Genomic DNA, 16,093 nt, shown 5'->3' with positions numbered 1-16,093 from the left:
GGCGCATATCAATTAACAGTTTTCAAAACACGAATGCCAACCATTGGCGCAATAAAACGGAATGATGATAATAAACGTGATATAAGTAAGATTACACGGGCCCGTGCATAAAGGCTGATTTACTGCCCGTTCGTTGCATAAAGCAGTGTTATAATTACCTTTATTGTTGCTGAAACACACGGTTGCCCTGTATGATTATATTATTCGCAATCCATATTACACAAAACGTTGTGTTGTGGAATGGACGTAAATAATGTACGGTCTCTGCAGCCTGTATGATGATATTTATTGGTCTGTAAATTTGTTAATTAACTTTTAACAACAGGTTTTACCGGTGATACATCCATCGGTGACATTATTTTCACGATGACGACGCCCGAGATGATGAGGAGTGGGTGAAAGGGAGTTATGATGAAAAAAAGTGTACTTACTCCTTGATTTTGTTCATTCCAGGTATTAGACCGCCTCCTGCGATGCGCATCTTCAGATGGTCGATGTTGGCATCGAGGAAGTCCTGAAAAAATTCCATTATCAATGATAAATTGAAATACATAGATTATGCCATGGGTCATCATCAGAAGTGTAACCATCTGTGAGAAGTAAAGGAGTTACAAGATGTGGTGACAAAAAGCAATTAGAGATAATGTTTGTGGCTAGCCGAAATAATCGTCACAATACTTGATATAAATGTACCTACATTAGTGTAACAATGGTCTTTCGTGTTACTTGTGTGTACAACTTTCTCATTCATAGGGTTCTCAGAAAGATACAATAAAAAATATCTTTTCCCTACCCTAATTAGTGTGCAGGCACCATGATACCATTGCCCAGGCATACAACTTAGAGAATAAGAAAAGGAAGAAGAAATCTATGGTATACAATATGATTTTATATTTGTAATTCAGGTATGAAACTGGGAAAAGGAGAGTTCAGTAAGTTACAAGAGGATTACCAGTTGAGTTAGTAGAGTGTTCACGGATATTTCCAAGTGCTGTACCACAATAAAGTTCTCGTCTGTCGTCCATCAGTGTTTCAATAATCCCCACGAAAACGCGATACCACAAAGTACAAAAACAATTTTTTCTTTTTAAATTCCCGGCTTTTCAGCCGTAGTCTAGTAGGTTTTCCACCTGACGTCTCGCTTACCTAAGATTTATTTATCGATAAGTTTGGAATGTGGGAAGAGGAGCTGAATAGAAATGAAGAAATTAAAAAACCAAATAAATATTTGAAAAAAGATGTTTGCTTTCACTTATTCTTTATAATCTTCACTTCTCGGACATTCATAACGATAATTCTCGGTGCCCTTGTTGCAGTATCCACAAATCAATTTTATAAGAACGTTGTTCTATTAATTTTATACTTTTCAGATGCTGTTTTCTGCGATAATTTACAGGATTTCACTTGACTTATAGCACTTTGCATGTTTTCTTCAGTATAGTTTCTATCTATACAACTCCCCAGAAACTCTGGATCACCTGGAGACGGAATGCCTCGCCATCTATAGCCAACGCAAAAAGAATGCTTTGGACTTGTATGAGTGGGGAAGTAACCTCCTTGAAGCCATTCCAGATACTGAAGTTCAAATAGAACTCTGGAAATGGAGGGCGAGATGAGGACGACCAATGGCGGGTACAGCTCTGATGAGGGAACAACAGAATATAAGGTCGAAGCAATAAAACCCCCCTCAAATTTACAATCTACAAATTTCAATAACAAATAATGTAGTCCAAGAATTCTTCTCAAATTTAGTAAATTGATGCTAAAAACTAACCGACAGCAATGACGTCATGGTGAATCATATCTCATATATATTAAGGTATACAGTTTTCATCTCCGAAGGCGCAATATGCGCATGAATCAACTAGCACTTGAAACTTCTTATGCCAACCTAGTGCTTTTCTCAATTTTCTTTTTTTCACTACAGCACCAATTCAATTATTAATCATCTTCAATCTCAGAGCAAGTCTCCAAAACTGGTTGAAAGAAAAGTGAAAAAATTCATCTTATGATGGCCTTGGGAACCACAACAGTTGAAGAAAAATGCTTGGCACATTGTGTACCTTTTTCTTTCAACAAACGAGAATATGAACGAAAATTCGAATTTTCTATTTTCATCAAACTATCACAATTTCTACATTCTTGATGTTATCGCTATGAAACAAAAACATTATTGAAATTTTCCATATAATCTTATGGTTGTGCTCAAAAAAACGTTTCTCATAAGTTTTTGAGTTATTAAACAAAATTGTGTTCTATCTGTATTATAGACCAAGAACTTGTGAGAAAAATTTTTTTTTTAGAATAACTATCGGATTCTCTGGAAAATTGCAAGTAAATAAAGTTCTTGTTTTTTCTGTTGCAAAAGCTATACCATTAATAATGTGGGAAGTTATGAGGGTCTGATAAAAATGGAAAAGTTTAATTTCTGCATTTTCATTTTTCTATTTTTTCTCATAAAAAGAGATGTTAACTATACTTTCCAATGTTTCTCTTCTGTAGTTCCCAGAATCGGAGATAACATCTAGCAAAATTTGAACTCTATAGATAAATAACTTCAACGAAATTCTCAACCACAAAAAACTTTTTAATGAATCTAAAAAAAATTGAATCCTCCAAAAACCACAATTTCTACAACGGCAGCATACCCAAGAACACCCAGTCAATCACCATCAGCTAGTAAGAATTCATTCAGAAAGATTCTAGGATCAGATAGGGATAATACCACCATCTGCATCTGTCCCACGTCAGATGAAGATGTCACAATTATCTCGAGATGAAGACATCCCTGGCTTGACCCCAAGATCTCTATTCCCTAGACGTCTCCCCGCAAGACCCACATAAACAACAGCTCAACATCATCACGTAATCTCAGATGAGACAAACGATTATGGTCAGTTTCATTATGACAAAGTCCGAGCGTAATTAACTCGAATCAAAATTTCTTCGTCGTTGAACATTCCGGAGGTACCACAGTGTTCTTCGAGATTAGATAAGGGGACCTTGCCCCCCTTACGAGGGGGGCCTACGCGCTTTCTCTATGGCTTCATTAGGAAGGCATAGAGAGACGAATTAAAGTATGTACATACTTGATTATCAATACTTGGCTTGAATAGGTGATGGTTCGTTTTTTTTTGGTTAGATTGATGATACGATTAGGGTCATTAGAGTATTGAAGAAGGGACAGTAGCAGAAGTGAGTTGGTAAAACACCAAATGATAAGATTAAGATGAAATTGAAACAGATAGAGTATGAACTTATGCTAGGTTTCTGTGGTTGTAATCAAAGTTCTAAATGAATTCTAGTTTTTTAATCATTACATCCCTGAAATTTGAAGAATCAAATGTTCTTTTAGCTCTATATATCATAATACAAATCAGAAACAAACAAAAGACTACGATGCTCAAATTGTCTACATTTGTATGATTTTACAACATTCAATTTATCGTCAACACTATTATTGTTCCAAAGTATTGATAGATTTATTTTTGTGGGTTCGTTCATTTCGTCAAAAAACCTATCGTTTTCGATAACTCTCGAACGGAAAAAACTATAAAATAGAAATCAAATTGTGCATTTAGATGTGAAATAATAAGTATTTTCAACTGTTTAACTGTTTAAAAAATGTAGAACGAGTACTTGTAACTTGTATATTCATGTATCATGATGTATTGATGGTGATTGATTCCGATGAATGTCAAAATATTGAATAAGAAATATTTAAAAAATTCAAATTACTTTCTTTCGATGGGTGTTTTTATTCGAATTCATGAAAAAGTCTCTTCAAATCATTGTGGTAGAGCTAGTTATCTGCCCGAGGAAATAACCCATTTGATGATTGGAGAAAATTTTCATTTCCTTTATTAACTATTTGGTCTGAATTTCTATTAATCTTGTTCATTTTTTCTTCTTATTCTGTTGACGTTCATTCGATCTATTTTGTACCAAAATGATTTGAACCTGGGAAATCCAATTATACTAGAGACAATTTAGAATTGAATTCTTCAACGTCATATTAACAAAATCAGGTCTAATTCCCAGACGTTTTCTTGGATGAGATGACAATCGTCAAATTCGTCTAAACTCAGAAAGATCCATGTTCACACAAATCGTTGAATAATCTGATACATTCTCTTTCATTCAAAATACACCTACACAATGACAAATGACAATGACACCTCTCATCAGTCATAAATAAAGTTGGATTATTTGCTGGATAAAAATAAATATCCACTTGATCTAAGTTTTAAATTGTCCGAGAGCTTACAGGACAGTTTAACCCATCCGACTCTTGTAAAACACAATGTTTGGAGATATTTGTTGAATAAGTTATGAGTAGGTCATCTGGAACTTTATCAGAAGAGGTAAAAAAGGTCCTTGAGAGGGATTACCAACACGTGGCTTCTCTACCTATTAATTTTCCTTCTGGCGCTCGTGCGATGACCAAACTTTGCAATGTGCACGAAGTTGTATATTCACTTCATCTTCTTTTTTTTTCGAAGCAAATGGATAGAGGGCATCACTTTACTACGGTCGATCATTTTTTTCAAGAAATTATAGTTTACCTCTTCTGTAATGATGTTTGGTGGGTTTTTTCAAAAATATAGCTTTGACTTGTAGACAGTACATATCATACATATGACAGACAGATACGAAATCAATTATGTTCAGAATTGTCCAATGTATTTTGTGGGAGAACAGTTTCAATTAATAAAAATAATGATAGCGACTTCATTGAAATATAGAATAATAGCAGGAATTACTCTCAAAAGAGATCACAAAGATCCGGTAAACTCGGAAGTATTATCTATCGAAGGTTTTTTAACCCCTTCAAATTAAGAAATTCTACCAAAAAAAAAAAAAATGAGAACACTTACTTTCTTGCAGTAGTACCTGTCTTTAGTTTCAGTATCCGTTAAATCTATGACGGCTCTCAGCTTCGGTACGTTCGCTATAAGGCAGCCAGGTGTGAAACTATAAACAAAAACAAACAAATCGTTATTATTTTAACCGTAAGCGCAATATTGGGTACTCATATGAATGTTAGAGTGTTAAGTGAATTTCATAAGCGTCAGCAAACAAATGCAATCCGAAACTTGTTTTTCGGATCCCTCGAGGTACTTCATCTGATTGGCAGGCACGTATTGAAGTCACGGTCTGGAAAATGGATATTTCCAGGAATTAACATGAAATCTAGATCGCGATCTGTACTTTTTTCAGGTCTTCAATCAATTCATTGAAATGTCTAACATCCCATTGGAGGAACGTACATTAAAATTAATTCCGCATTCCCATTGAACATTGCAGATATACACTGCGCAAAAAAATTAACGCACATTATGGAAATCTCAAATTTATTCTACAACTGAATTCTCAATGATAATTATTTTTATCAGAATTATGCATGCATATGTTATCTACTTTCAACGTTTTTCTTCAATACAGATGTTTTTTCCCAGCAGGAATAAAAAAAGATGAGATTATCAGATTTTGAATGTATTGGCTCCATTCTGAAATCAGTTGTTCTCGATCAATTCTAGTGATCAATAGTTTTTCTTTCGTTTGATTTTCTACGCTCGATCGCTATGCAACGCGAAACACGCAATTTGACCCAAGAGGAATGTGCCCAAGCGGTAGTTTTGCGAGAAGGGTGGACATACACAAGAATTGCAGAAAGGTTTGGAGTTTCCCATACAAGTGTGTCCAGAATGTTGCAGCGATTCAGGGAGACAGGTATGAATGTCCGAAGACCAGGACAGGGTAGACCACGGGTAACAACTGCCATTCAAGAACGTTACTTGAGAGTTTCTTCGTTGAGACAACGGTTTGCAACCGCTCGCCTCCTTCAAAATCAGCTTGAGCAAACTCATGGGGTGCAAATAAGCACTCAGACAATAATAAATCGTTTCAGAGATTATGATTTAAACCTCGTGTCGCGGTCAGAGGCCCAGCTCTTACCCCAGCCCATCGAAGGGCGCGTTTGAGTTTTGCGAGAGAGCATATCCATTGGGAAGAGGCTGATTGGTAAAGAGTTCTCTTCACAGATGAGTCTAGATTCTGCCTCTACCATTGTGATCGACGTTGCCTTGTTTACAGACGTCCACATGAAAGATATGCTCAGTGCAATTTCCTGAATACTACTGGTTTCGGGGGAGGATCGATTATGGTATGGGGTGGAATATCTTTGACTGCTCGCACAGATCAAGTGGTCGTTGATAATGGTGCTATGAATGCTGATAGGTATATAAGGAACATTCTTGAAGAGCATGTAGTGCCATTTGCCCCATACATTGGTGAAAATTTCATTTTTATGGACGATAATACCAGACCCCATCGTGCGCGCATCGTTCAGGAGTACCTTGAAGAGGTTGAAGTCTCTCAAATGGAATGGCCAGCAAGAAGTCCAGATCTCAATCCGATTGAGCAGTATTAAATCACTTATCAGCATTCCAGTATTTTGAAAATTGTTTATTTCTCTTCTTTCACTTAAGATTCGTTGAAATCCTGAATTTTTCTTCCATTTAATGTGTATTGTTTCGTTCAAAACCTTCCCGAGAGAACATAAAAATAAGTTATAAAGTCAATGTAGAGTTAACTTTCATTAAAATTGAGATTTTCAGAATGTGCGTTAATTTTTTTTGCGCAGTGTATATATAGTTGAAAGTTCAATGGGTAACTCTTGTACAAAATGAAATGAACAACGATAATAATACACGATTGGAGATGAATACCAGACCTAATAATGGTTGCTAGGTGAATTCGCTATTATTATTAAAAATAATATAGAAATCAAGAGAAGAATATTCAACATTTATCGTAATCGAAATTATCGTAACTGTATTATGAATACTACTTCGTTCACCAAATGGAATGAAAAATAGTATATTCTCAAACAATTTGCAGAATGGGATCCTACCTATTCCAACACGAATGCTTAACGCATAAGTTTTGGAATTGCCTTCTGCAACGAGTATTAGACGATATTTTCTCTATTTCAGTCAAGTTTTGTGAAATATTGTCGAAATTCAATGAAAAATTCAGATTATATACCCTAGTGACCTTTGTACTGAATCTTGGCAGTGGGTGTGACTGTTAATGAAATTGACAGATTACGGAATTTGAATCGTTCGTTTCGAATTTTGAAATAATTTATAGTTACGCATTAAATTCGTGAATTATGTATGACGAAATCGAATTAACAGCACCAAAATCAAGAGAAATTGCGAATAAAGTTGCATATCATTTCACTACAAGTATATCCAAATTGTCAATATTATATTGACAATTGAAGTGTGTTGAAATTTGATAGGACAACCACAAAACGAAAAATATAACTAAAAACAATGCTGTAATGAGTTCATTACAACACTGTTTTTAGTACTGTAATGAACTCATTACGATACTGAAATAAAGAAAGTGAGTTAATGCTGGTTTTTCTAATATAGTTGTTCATTTCCAATGTTGAGGTGGTATATTCCATGCTTGCAAAAAGTTCATTTTGCAGGTTTCCAGGGATGGCATAGCTCATTATAAAAATTCAAAAAGGCTCTCTTCATCTCCGCCGAATCGAAAAAAAACGTAAATGAAAAAAGTCTTCCTTTTGATCTCAAGAACCTACTTTTGAAAGATATGTATAAGTCAAAGACTCACCCTGTATGTTCTAACCAACTCAAGACGGGGCGTGCGATAGATCATCAGATCGGGGTGCCAGCATACACCCTTAATTCCGACAGCAACCCGATGATCGTCAATCCGAGTGATATTTACGAGCGATTTCATCCAGCAGAACTGTTAACGAGTCGAGGCATCGGCCATTACTCAAAGCTGGGGAGTTACCGCGGTAGGGGACGTTATTAATAACGTCCCGGGGGGTTTTGGGGAACGTCAGTTTCCATTCGGAAAATGGTCATTTCGCAGGTGGATAGCAGGAGTCGCCGACGGCGAGCAGATGGAGTCTTCGAGGGAAGCTGAGGGATATTCACGCAGCAACAGGTGATGGAGTGTTGAGCGATCTTAAGATAGTCAGATCTCTGGAATCCGTGGTTTTTTAATTTTTAATATTCTGACAATTCAGACAATGATTTTCATCCTCATTTCGTTTTTACCTTTACATTATGATAACCTTCAGGATCCATGTTTTCATCAGAACCATAAAAAAATTCAAGAAGAATCTTGAAATAAATCACCCAATGATTCCGACAGAGGTCAGATTTTGGGTGCTGATATGAAATAATATTCTTAATCTTCGTGCGAAATTTCAAGCTGATCGCATTGAAACTATAGAAAATTCAAGAAAGAAATTAGAAAAGAAAGATCAAATATTGCAGTGACAATAGATTCGATCGCAATAAAATTTTTGGTGTTCATTTGGAATAACAATTTCAAGCTGCGTGCAAAATTTTGTGTTGATAGCGTCATCAGAAGCATAGAAAATTCAAGCGGAATATCGGGTCAAAATTTTGCAGGTAAATATTGAAGAACAATTTCAAGGAGTATGTAAAATTTCTGGTTGATATTGACATTATAATCATAGAAAAGAGTAAAATATCAAAAGAATGAAGACGGGAGTTTTTGAAAGCTCATACAATCAAAGCACCCTGTGGACCTCATATATATAGCTTTTTACAGTTATTCAACCACATAACTTATGTATGTAATACTTAAGGCTCATTTTCACGATGATAATAATAGATATAAAATCTAAGCTAACGTGCAATTCATGTTGCTGTACGACGATTAGAATTTGATCATATTTTCATCTGTCATCTTTTGACATTTGTCAAGTAAAAATGGAAAGATACACACATCATCAATGATATTATCAAAAATATTAGAAAAATTTCCAAAACTAAAGCACTTTTGGGTCGTCGTGAAGCATCTTCTCGACCGGCAACAGTGAAACTGGTGGAAAAATTCGAGTTGTTGGGATGAGTTAGTTATGTGGAGAATCGAAACCTTGTGCGTTGCTCAAGAACAACTGGTTCTAGCCTGTAGTGTTTATGAAAACCCAGGTTTACTTCTAGGCGATTTTGGGAATTATACATTCCAAAAACGATATAACACCGTATTTTGCAAAAATACCTAGGTCTTAGAGCTTTTGAAGTTCAGGTAACACAAGAACTCAAACCGGTCGATCACCAGCAACGTCGTATCTTCACAGTTTGGACTCTTGAATTAGAATGCTTAAAATGATCCGGATTCTTATCGGAAAATTATCTACACTGTTATTCTAACCTCAGAGGCTATGTTAATAATGAGAATTGTCGTATTTGGAGATCTAAAAACCAATAATTATCGTTAAAAAGCCTCACCATTCTCAACGTGTCACTCTTCGATGGGGTTTTTGGACTGATGGTGTGATTGAACATTACTTATTCGGAAATGAAACTTGTTCAAACGACTTTTTATGGCCGGAATTGAAATATACTGATGTGGACGACGTTTTAACCAACAGCGCTACATGAAACACAACACAAGCGACGAAAAAATTGCAAAAAGCTTCTTAGCCGTGTTATATCTCGAAAGGGAGATCAGAATTGATCAGCTAGATCTCATGATTTAACACCTTAAGACTTTTTTTTTGGGCCACTTGGAAGATATACAATCGATTCAAAACTTTAGTTGTAATTCATAAAGTTATCGAGGACATTCAACTGCGAATACGCAAATTGGTAATGGAAAATTTCAAGAAAATGATATGGTTCTCCAACCGCAACTGTGGCTGCCATTTGATTGATATAATTTTCTATCGTGAATTGCACACTTTTCCTTCAAAATTTCTCTTGAAATATCCCCTTTTTATCAGTATCTTAATGAAACATCTTATTTGAAAACCCTTCATTATTAATCTTTTTTGCTATACCTACAATACGCACATTATTGTATTGTAATCCTTGTAATCAGTTCTCAAGGATTGTTTTAAAGATAACTGTAATTGTTAGTAAAAAAAATATATGATTCTTCGTTTTCCGAATCTTATAAAACCAGTGTTGGACGTGTTCATTATATGGATTAGTGACCACTATGTTTAACTCTCAAACTTTTTCAGGATTCAACTTAAAAACTCGTGATTTCCGAGTAATACAGTAAGACCTAATGGTCAAATGAGAAAACTCGTAAAAGCTACCAGTTTAGCGTCATTTTCTTGCTTTTAGATGAACAAATATCGTATGTTTTAAAATTGAAAAGGCAGTTCTTCAACTCCTTTCACATTTCCATCTGTCGGCGCCGCCAGTGAAATACAAGACTTCGTCAGGAGGTAGAGCCAACGAATTCCCTGAGAAAGCAGTCAACATTAATTATGTGGAAACGACCTTAGCGACAAAAATAAATATTAATAGACATCGACCGGTGATTAATTCTCCTGAAATAGGCCTTATGGATCGTAAATTAATTTATATATGAATTTATACGTTGGCATGATGCTGATACGTTAGTTGCCTACACTTGTTCCGTCGATTGAATCTTTTGCATACTGATAACTCTGGTAATTGCTCCTAATCGTGCCAATTAAGAGCTGAACTGAGGGGTTTGAGGGGCAGGGTCTTGAGTTATTACATGCAAACAGCAAAAAACAACTTGAGAATACAATGGATACAATAGCAAAAAAATTGTGACAAGACCTGAAGTGGAGTCAAAAGCTATCACGTTCTTTGAATCTGATGAAATCGTTAGAAGGTTAAAATTATTCAATCCTTCTATTGATGATAATTTTGAAATAATATGTTTGAATTCAAAGCTGGGCATATGGTTAATCGAAAAACAAATTTTTATCTTGCTGTGCAAAATAGTCTACAAAGGTTCTATAATCACTTCGTTGGAAGGAAAGTTGTTTTTTTTTTCATGCGAAGAATCCTAAATTATTTGCGATTTTTGTGCAGACACGTTGCCCTGCTTGAACATAACATAAACCTACGGATAACTTTCTCTATCTCCTCTCTACAGGGTGTTTGGTCAAGATATATAAAAAGTTCGGTAGGTAATTCCTTGATCAAAATCAAGTTTTTCAACTTTTTTTTTCGAATTTCCCTACCTATCAAAGAAAGGGGCTAGCAACTACGTTTCAATTTTTGTCTCGATTATTATTAATCGAATGGTCACGAAATTCTACACAACGTAATCACAGATGCAGACCGTTCGTTTCAAAATTCGAATAGATGTTTCCAAGTTTTATAACTCCAAACTTACAACAGTTAGATTTCTTATCGAATTTAAGGCTCCAAGATTTAAGCATAGACGTACAACTTTGCTTCCGCCGTTTTTTTTTTCGAAATTCGAGGCCTCAATTTGAAAAGCTGGTTATACATTTAAGATTCAAAAGATATTGTCCATCGCTGGCCACTACTTTATCCCATCTTTCGGGCAGCGTACGAATCCCGCTTTGAAAAAAATTGCTCATCTTTTGAAGTGATCCACAAATCGATCCAATTTTTAACTTCTTCATAAGAACGGAAATGCTTGTGAGTCAGGCCATGTGCCATTGATCGAAACAAGTGAAAGTCCCAGGGAGCAACTTCAGAAAAATACGGCGGGTAGGGTTGGACTTCCCATTTCAAAGTGTTTCCAAGTATGTCTTGACCACTTTCGCAACATATGATCGAGCATTGTCATGCTGTAAAATCCCTATATCATATCTCTAGTTGTATTGCGGCCATTTGTCTTTCAATGCTCGGCTCAAACGCATTAATATAGTTCGATAACGATCGCCTGTGATTGTTTCGGTCGGTTTTAACAACTAATGATACACTACGCCGAGCTGGTCCCACCAAATATTGAGCATGACCGTGAATATTCGATCTGGCTGTCGACGTGGAAGCCGGGATATCCCCATGATTTTCTGCGATTGGAATTATCGTAATGAACCCATTTTTCGCCTTCAGTCAAAATGTGATGCAGAAATCCTTTCTGACTTTGCCTTGCAAGCAGCTGTTCACAAATAAACAAACGACGTTCAACATCTCTCGGCTTCAACTCGTACGGCACCCAATTTCCTTGTTTCTGAATCATTCCTATGACTTTCAGGCACGTTAAAATCACCGTTCTTGAAGCGTTGAAACCACTCTCTGCACGTTTTTTCACTAATAGCGGCCTCACCATATGTATTTGAGAGCAGTCGATGAGCGTCAGCCGTATATTTTTCTCAATTAAAGCAGCAAATCAAAACCTCCTGCAAATGAAGAGAATTTGGCTCGTAAGCTGACATGTTTAATCGAAAATAACTTTATAATGCAGACACAAATCAGCTAATATTTCGATGGCGTTATGTTTACAAATACCTAAGTTTATTATATGACATCTAGGATCTATTTATTTCGACTACCACTTACCGCTACAGCCATCTATTGCAAAGTTGACCTAATAACTCCAAAACTACAACAACTAGATCTCTTTAGTAATTCAGTGTAATCGTAGCAATACATGTTTTAAATTTTTAGGTTTTTTAAAATTAACAGATCGTTCTCAAGAGATATGAAAGCCAATGCGATTATTATGTCAAATTCCTCGCAATTATCTGATGACATCAGCATTATTTTCAAAATATATTGCAAAATATATGCGGTATCACAAATGATTTTTGTATGAAATTTCAGGCGGAAAGCCCCCTCATACTTTCCTAGAAAAGCTCTGGACGGCGACAAACAGATTTTCCTACACAATTTTTGGATAAACTTTCCAATATAAAATACAAACAATTCAGTAGGAGTGAAACCTTATTTTTTCTGAAAATTATTTTTCATGAGAACGGGAAATAATAATAATCCAAAATTATCCTTCAGGTTCGAATTGAATGTACAGTGCATCCCATTTTGGGTGAGACAGCCAGGTTTCTCGCTTGTTATTTAAGATAGAGCCTTGCGGTTTTCGCGTTCCTGTCCTACTTTTTCCTGAAACTCAAGTTGGTCTAATCAGATTTTGCATAACTGTTTCCGTTCAAGAGATACAGGGCGATTTTGGAAATTGATACTTTTCGGACCCCTCCTTTATCTCCGAAATTATTAGAAATAATGCTGAGCTGAAAACTACGTCTGAATCAGAATTCTGCGTAGAATCCAGTGGCGTACTCAATATTTTTTTTCGGGGTATGGTTTTTGAAGATTCAACACAAACCTATATTTTTTTTAATGGAACACCATGTGTATCATTACTTCGTTGAATTCGTTATTTTTTTCCCTTCAAAATGATATATGATACTATGTAGGTAGGATGTTTAGAAATGTTAAAAAACACTAAAACGTCAAATAATGATGATTTTTTGTGAATGGGCCATGAATTTTCTATGTTTCATAAGGGGATTATTACTTTCGATTTTCAAAAGTAGTAGGTCATTGATGACACAAACATCCTTGTTGTTATTATGGCTACTATGCATTTGGGAACATTGTTTTATCAAGTAGGCATTGGAGGGAAAAAACCGATCTGATCTAGCTGTCATCGCTATAAATTATTGTTATCATTATTGATTCTTCTTTTCTATGGGAAATCCATTGCCAATTAACAAAAAATCATCATTATTTGATGTTTTAGTGTTTTTTTAACATTTCTGAACATCCTACTTACATAGTGTCATATATCATTTTGAAGGTAAAAAAATAACGAATTCAACGAAGTAATGATACACATGGTGTTCCATTAAAAAACATAAGTTTGTGTTGAATCTTCAAAACCATACCCCGAAAAAAATATTGAGTACGCCACTGGATTCTACGCAGAATTCTGATTCAGACGTAGTTTTTACCTCAGCATCATTTCTAATAACTTCGGAGATAAAGAAGGGGTACGAAAAGTATCAATTTCCAAAATCACCCTGTATCTTTTGAACGGAAACTGTTATGCACAATCTGATTAGACCAACTTGAGTTTCACGAAAAAGTAGGACAGGAACGTGAAAACCGCAAGGCTCTATCTTAAATAACAAGCGAGAAACCTGGCTGTCTCACCCAAAATGGGATGCACTGTACTTCACCCAACTCCATAAAAAATCAAGCTTTTTCGAAGTCTCTGGTCCAATACTTGAAAAAAAACGTAACTCATTCCCAGCCACGTCCAAGAGGTGGTCATTGGCGACATAGGAAGATAAATCATACATTATCAGGCAATTCGTATGCGCCCAAGAAACGGGTAACTTGAGTAGTCAGAACAGTGTGAGATACAGTGGTTTTCTCGGGATGGAAGTAATTAATTTAACAGTAAGACTGCGGGGTGTCTCTGTCACAACTTCCAAGTCGGGGACTTACGAATCAATAAAAATCAGTCACCTTGGGATAAAACGTCTCGTACTTCGAATTTTCAGAATTTTTCGGCTGCTGGAGTTGAGATGGATGGATATTCAAGGAATTCTACGTAGAATACGCAACAACGGTCAAAATGTGAATAAAAGCATCTGCTCAAAAGGGGGATCAGTAGATTCAAATGGGGTAAATGGAAAATAGGGGTAATAGCAAAAAACAACAATACGGGTCACTGAAAAAAATTTCAAATGTCATTGATATTGAAACAGTGTTCGTCTTTTCGTATTCTACACGTTGAATTTGACAATTAACAGAAAATTATTGCGCAGAAAAATTTGACCAACATATGTAGTTTGAACTGAAAAAGTTTGGAGGTACAAAAAAACTATTGTTTTTTTCAATTCAGTATTTCCGTATGGACCATGTTACTTGAGGTTTTATAATTTTTGTATTTTATATTCAATAATTGACTGTTACATGTAATGTATCAGATATTTATATGACAAGTGCAAACAAAATTTTTTGTGGAGCTTACTGATGAATCTACCTAATCTATCTAATTAAAGCTTCAATCACGGAGTAGAAGAGGGGTGTTTCCTTTTCTTTTTCTTGATAGTGCCAATCCAATATCGGATATTGGAGATCATTCTGGCTGTTGTAACTTTGTTATACACAGCTCGGAAGAGTCCAACTGTGGTCTTCGAAAAGCAAACTCTCAAATTCCTGACCCACGAAATTCTTCTCCTGCCAGGTCCTCTCCTCCCCTCGACCTTCCAGCAGAATCAGTTGAAACAGGCCATCTTTGTTCATTCCGCATGATTTGGCCCAAATACTGCTGTTTTCTCCTCTTCACGGTGTTGATTATTTCAGTCTTCTTATTAAGTAATATTAACGCCCTCTCATTGTTTCCTTTTACCAAATCGATTTTCGACCAATGGGGTTAGTAGAAACAAATAATTTTTATTTCAGTTTGTTATAAACTCCATAATCCTTGGGAATATTTTAAAGAAGTTAATAATTTTTATATCTATTCAAAAAGGTTGATTAACCAAATTAGAGCAAATTATGAACACTACTGGAACATTACTAGAATTAATATCAAACTGACAATTCTGAAATGATCCCATGAATATTAGATTGCCTGCAGAAACGTGGATTCATGTTTTGAAGATAAACATCTACTCTTCCAACCAACATAACGTTTCAGCGTAGTCATATTGGGTCCTCCTTCTGCCAGAAGAGTTGCTGATGTTAGACACAGCAAATAAGCTGTATATTTGACACCATTCCAGATATTTCGCAATGATACGTGGAATTTTTCCAAATGTATTTTTTCCTAATGGTTGTATATTCCAACGGACTCGTCTATAGCTCAGAAAAACTTATATTGATAATCGATGTTCATATATCATCAAATTCTTCTTTATATTTAGCATGAACTGAATATAATCCATATTCTTGACTTGGACTACGGGTTCCCCAGACTGTCAAACATTGCACTCACGCCCAGAATGATTATGTCAGTGTTCAGATGATTGATAAATCATCAATGCCCTAGGTGTCTATATTATGGTCTTGGAACTTTTCATTATATTGCTTCAACAATGGAGTTCAAATGAGGACCTACATTTCCTCTTGAAAGTTCTGAACTGCAAACGAACTAACCGGACGTCATTCTGTCGGACTCCGTATATAATACCGAATTGTCGCCATCCCGAAATTTCCTCACGGTCCAAAACGACCACCTCTGCACATCGAGGATGTCGTCATCCACACGACCGCTCCAGGTCATCTCGATCGCGAGATCATCGATTTATAAGCGATTGAATCCTTATCGCTCCTTATCTATATCGACATCGTCTTCA

At 35.8% G+C, this 16,093-nt stretch overlaps 1 protein-coding gene across 2 annotated transcripts in view; it reads right to left on the bottom strand.

Moving 5' to 3' along the window:
* The window catches only part of LOC123671177, a 116,844-nt gene that overhangs the window by 50,252 nt on the left and 50,499 nt on the right, over positions 1–16,093 (bottom strand). For both annotated transcript variants that reach the window (XM_045604882.1, XM_045604883.1), the window contains 2 exons: positions 4,878–4,974; positions 432–514 (listed from right to left, as the gene is read on the bottom strand). In XM_045604882.1, coding sequence (XP_045460838.1) covers positions 432–514; positions 4,878–4,974 — 180 coding nt within the window. The remainder of the gene's footprint in view (positions 1–431; positions 515–4,877; positions 4,975–16,093) is intronic.

The sequence above is a fragment of the Harmonia axyridis genome, chromosome 1 (assembly GCF_914767665.1).
Source record: "Harmonia axyridis chromosome 1, icHarAxyr1.1, whole genome shotgun sequence".
Taxonomy (NCBI): Eukaryota; Metazoa; Arthropoda; class Insecta; order Coleoptera; family Coccinellidae; genus Harmonia; species Harmonia axyridis.
The sequence above is the reverse complement of the archived record's forward strand: the minus strand, read 5'-3'. Positions and strand labels throughout refer to the sequence as shown.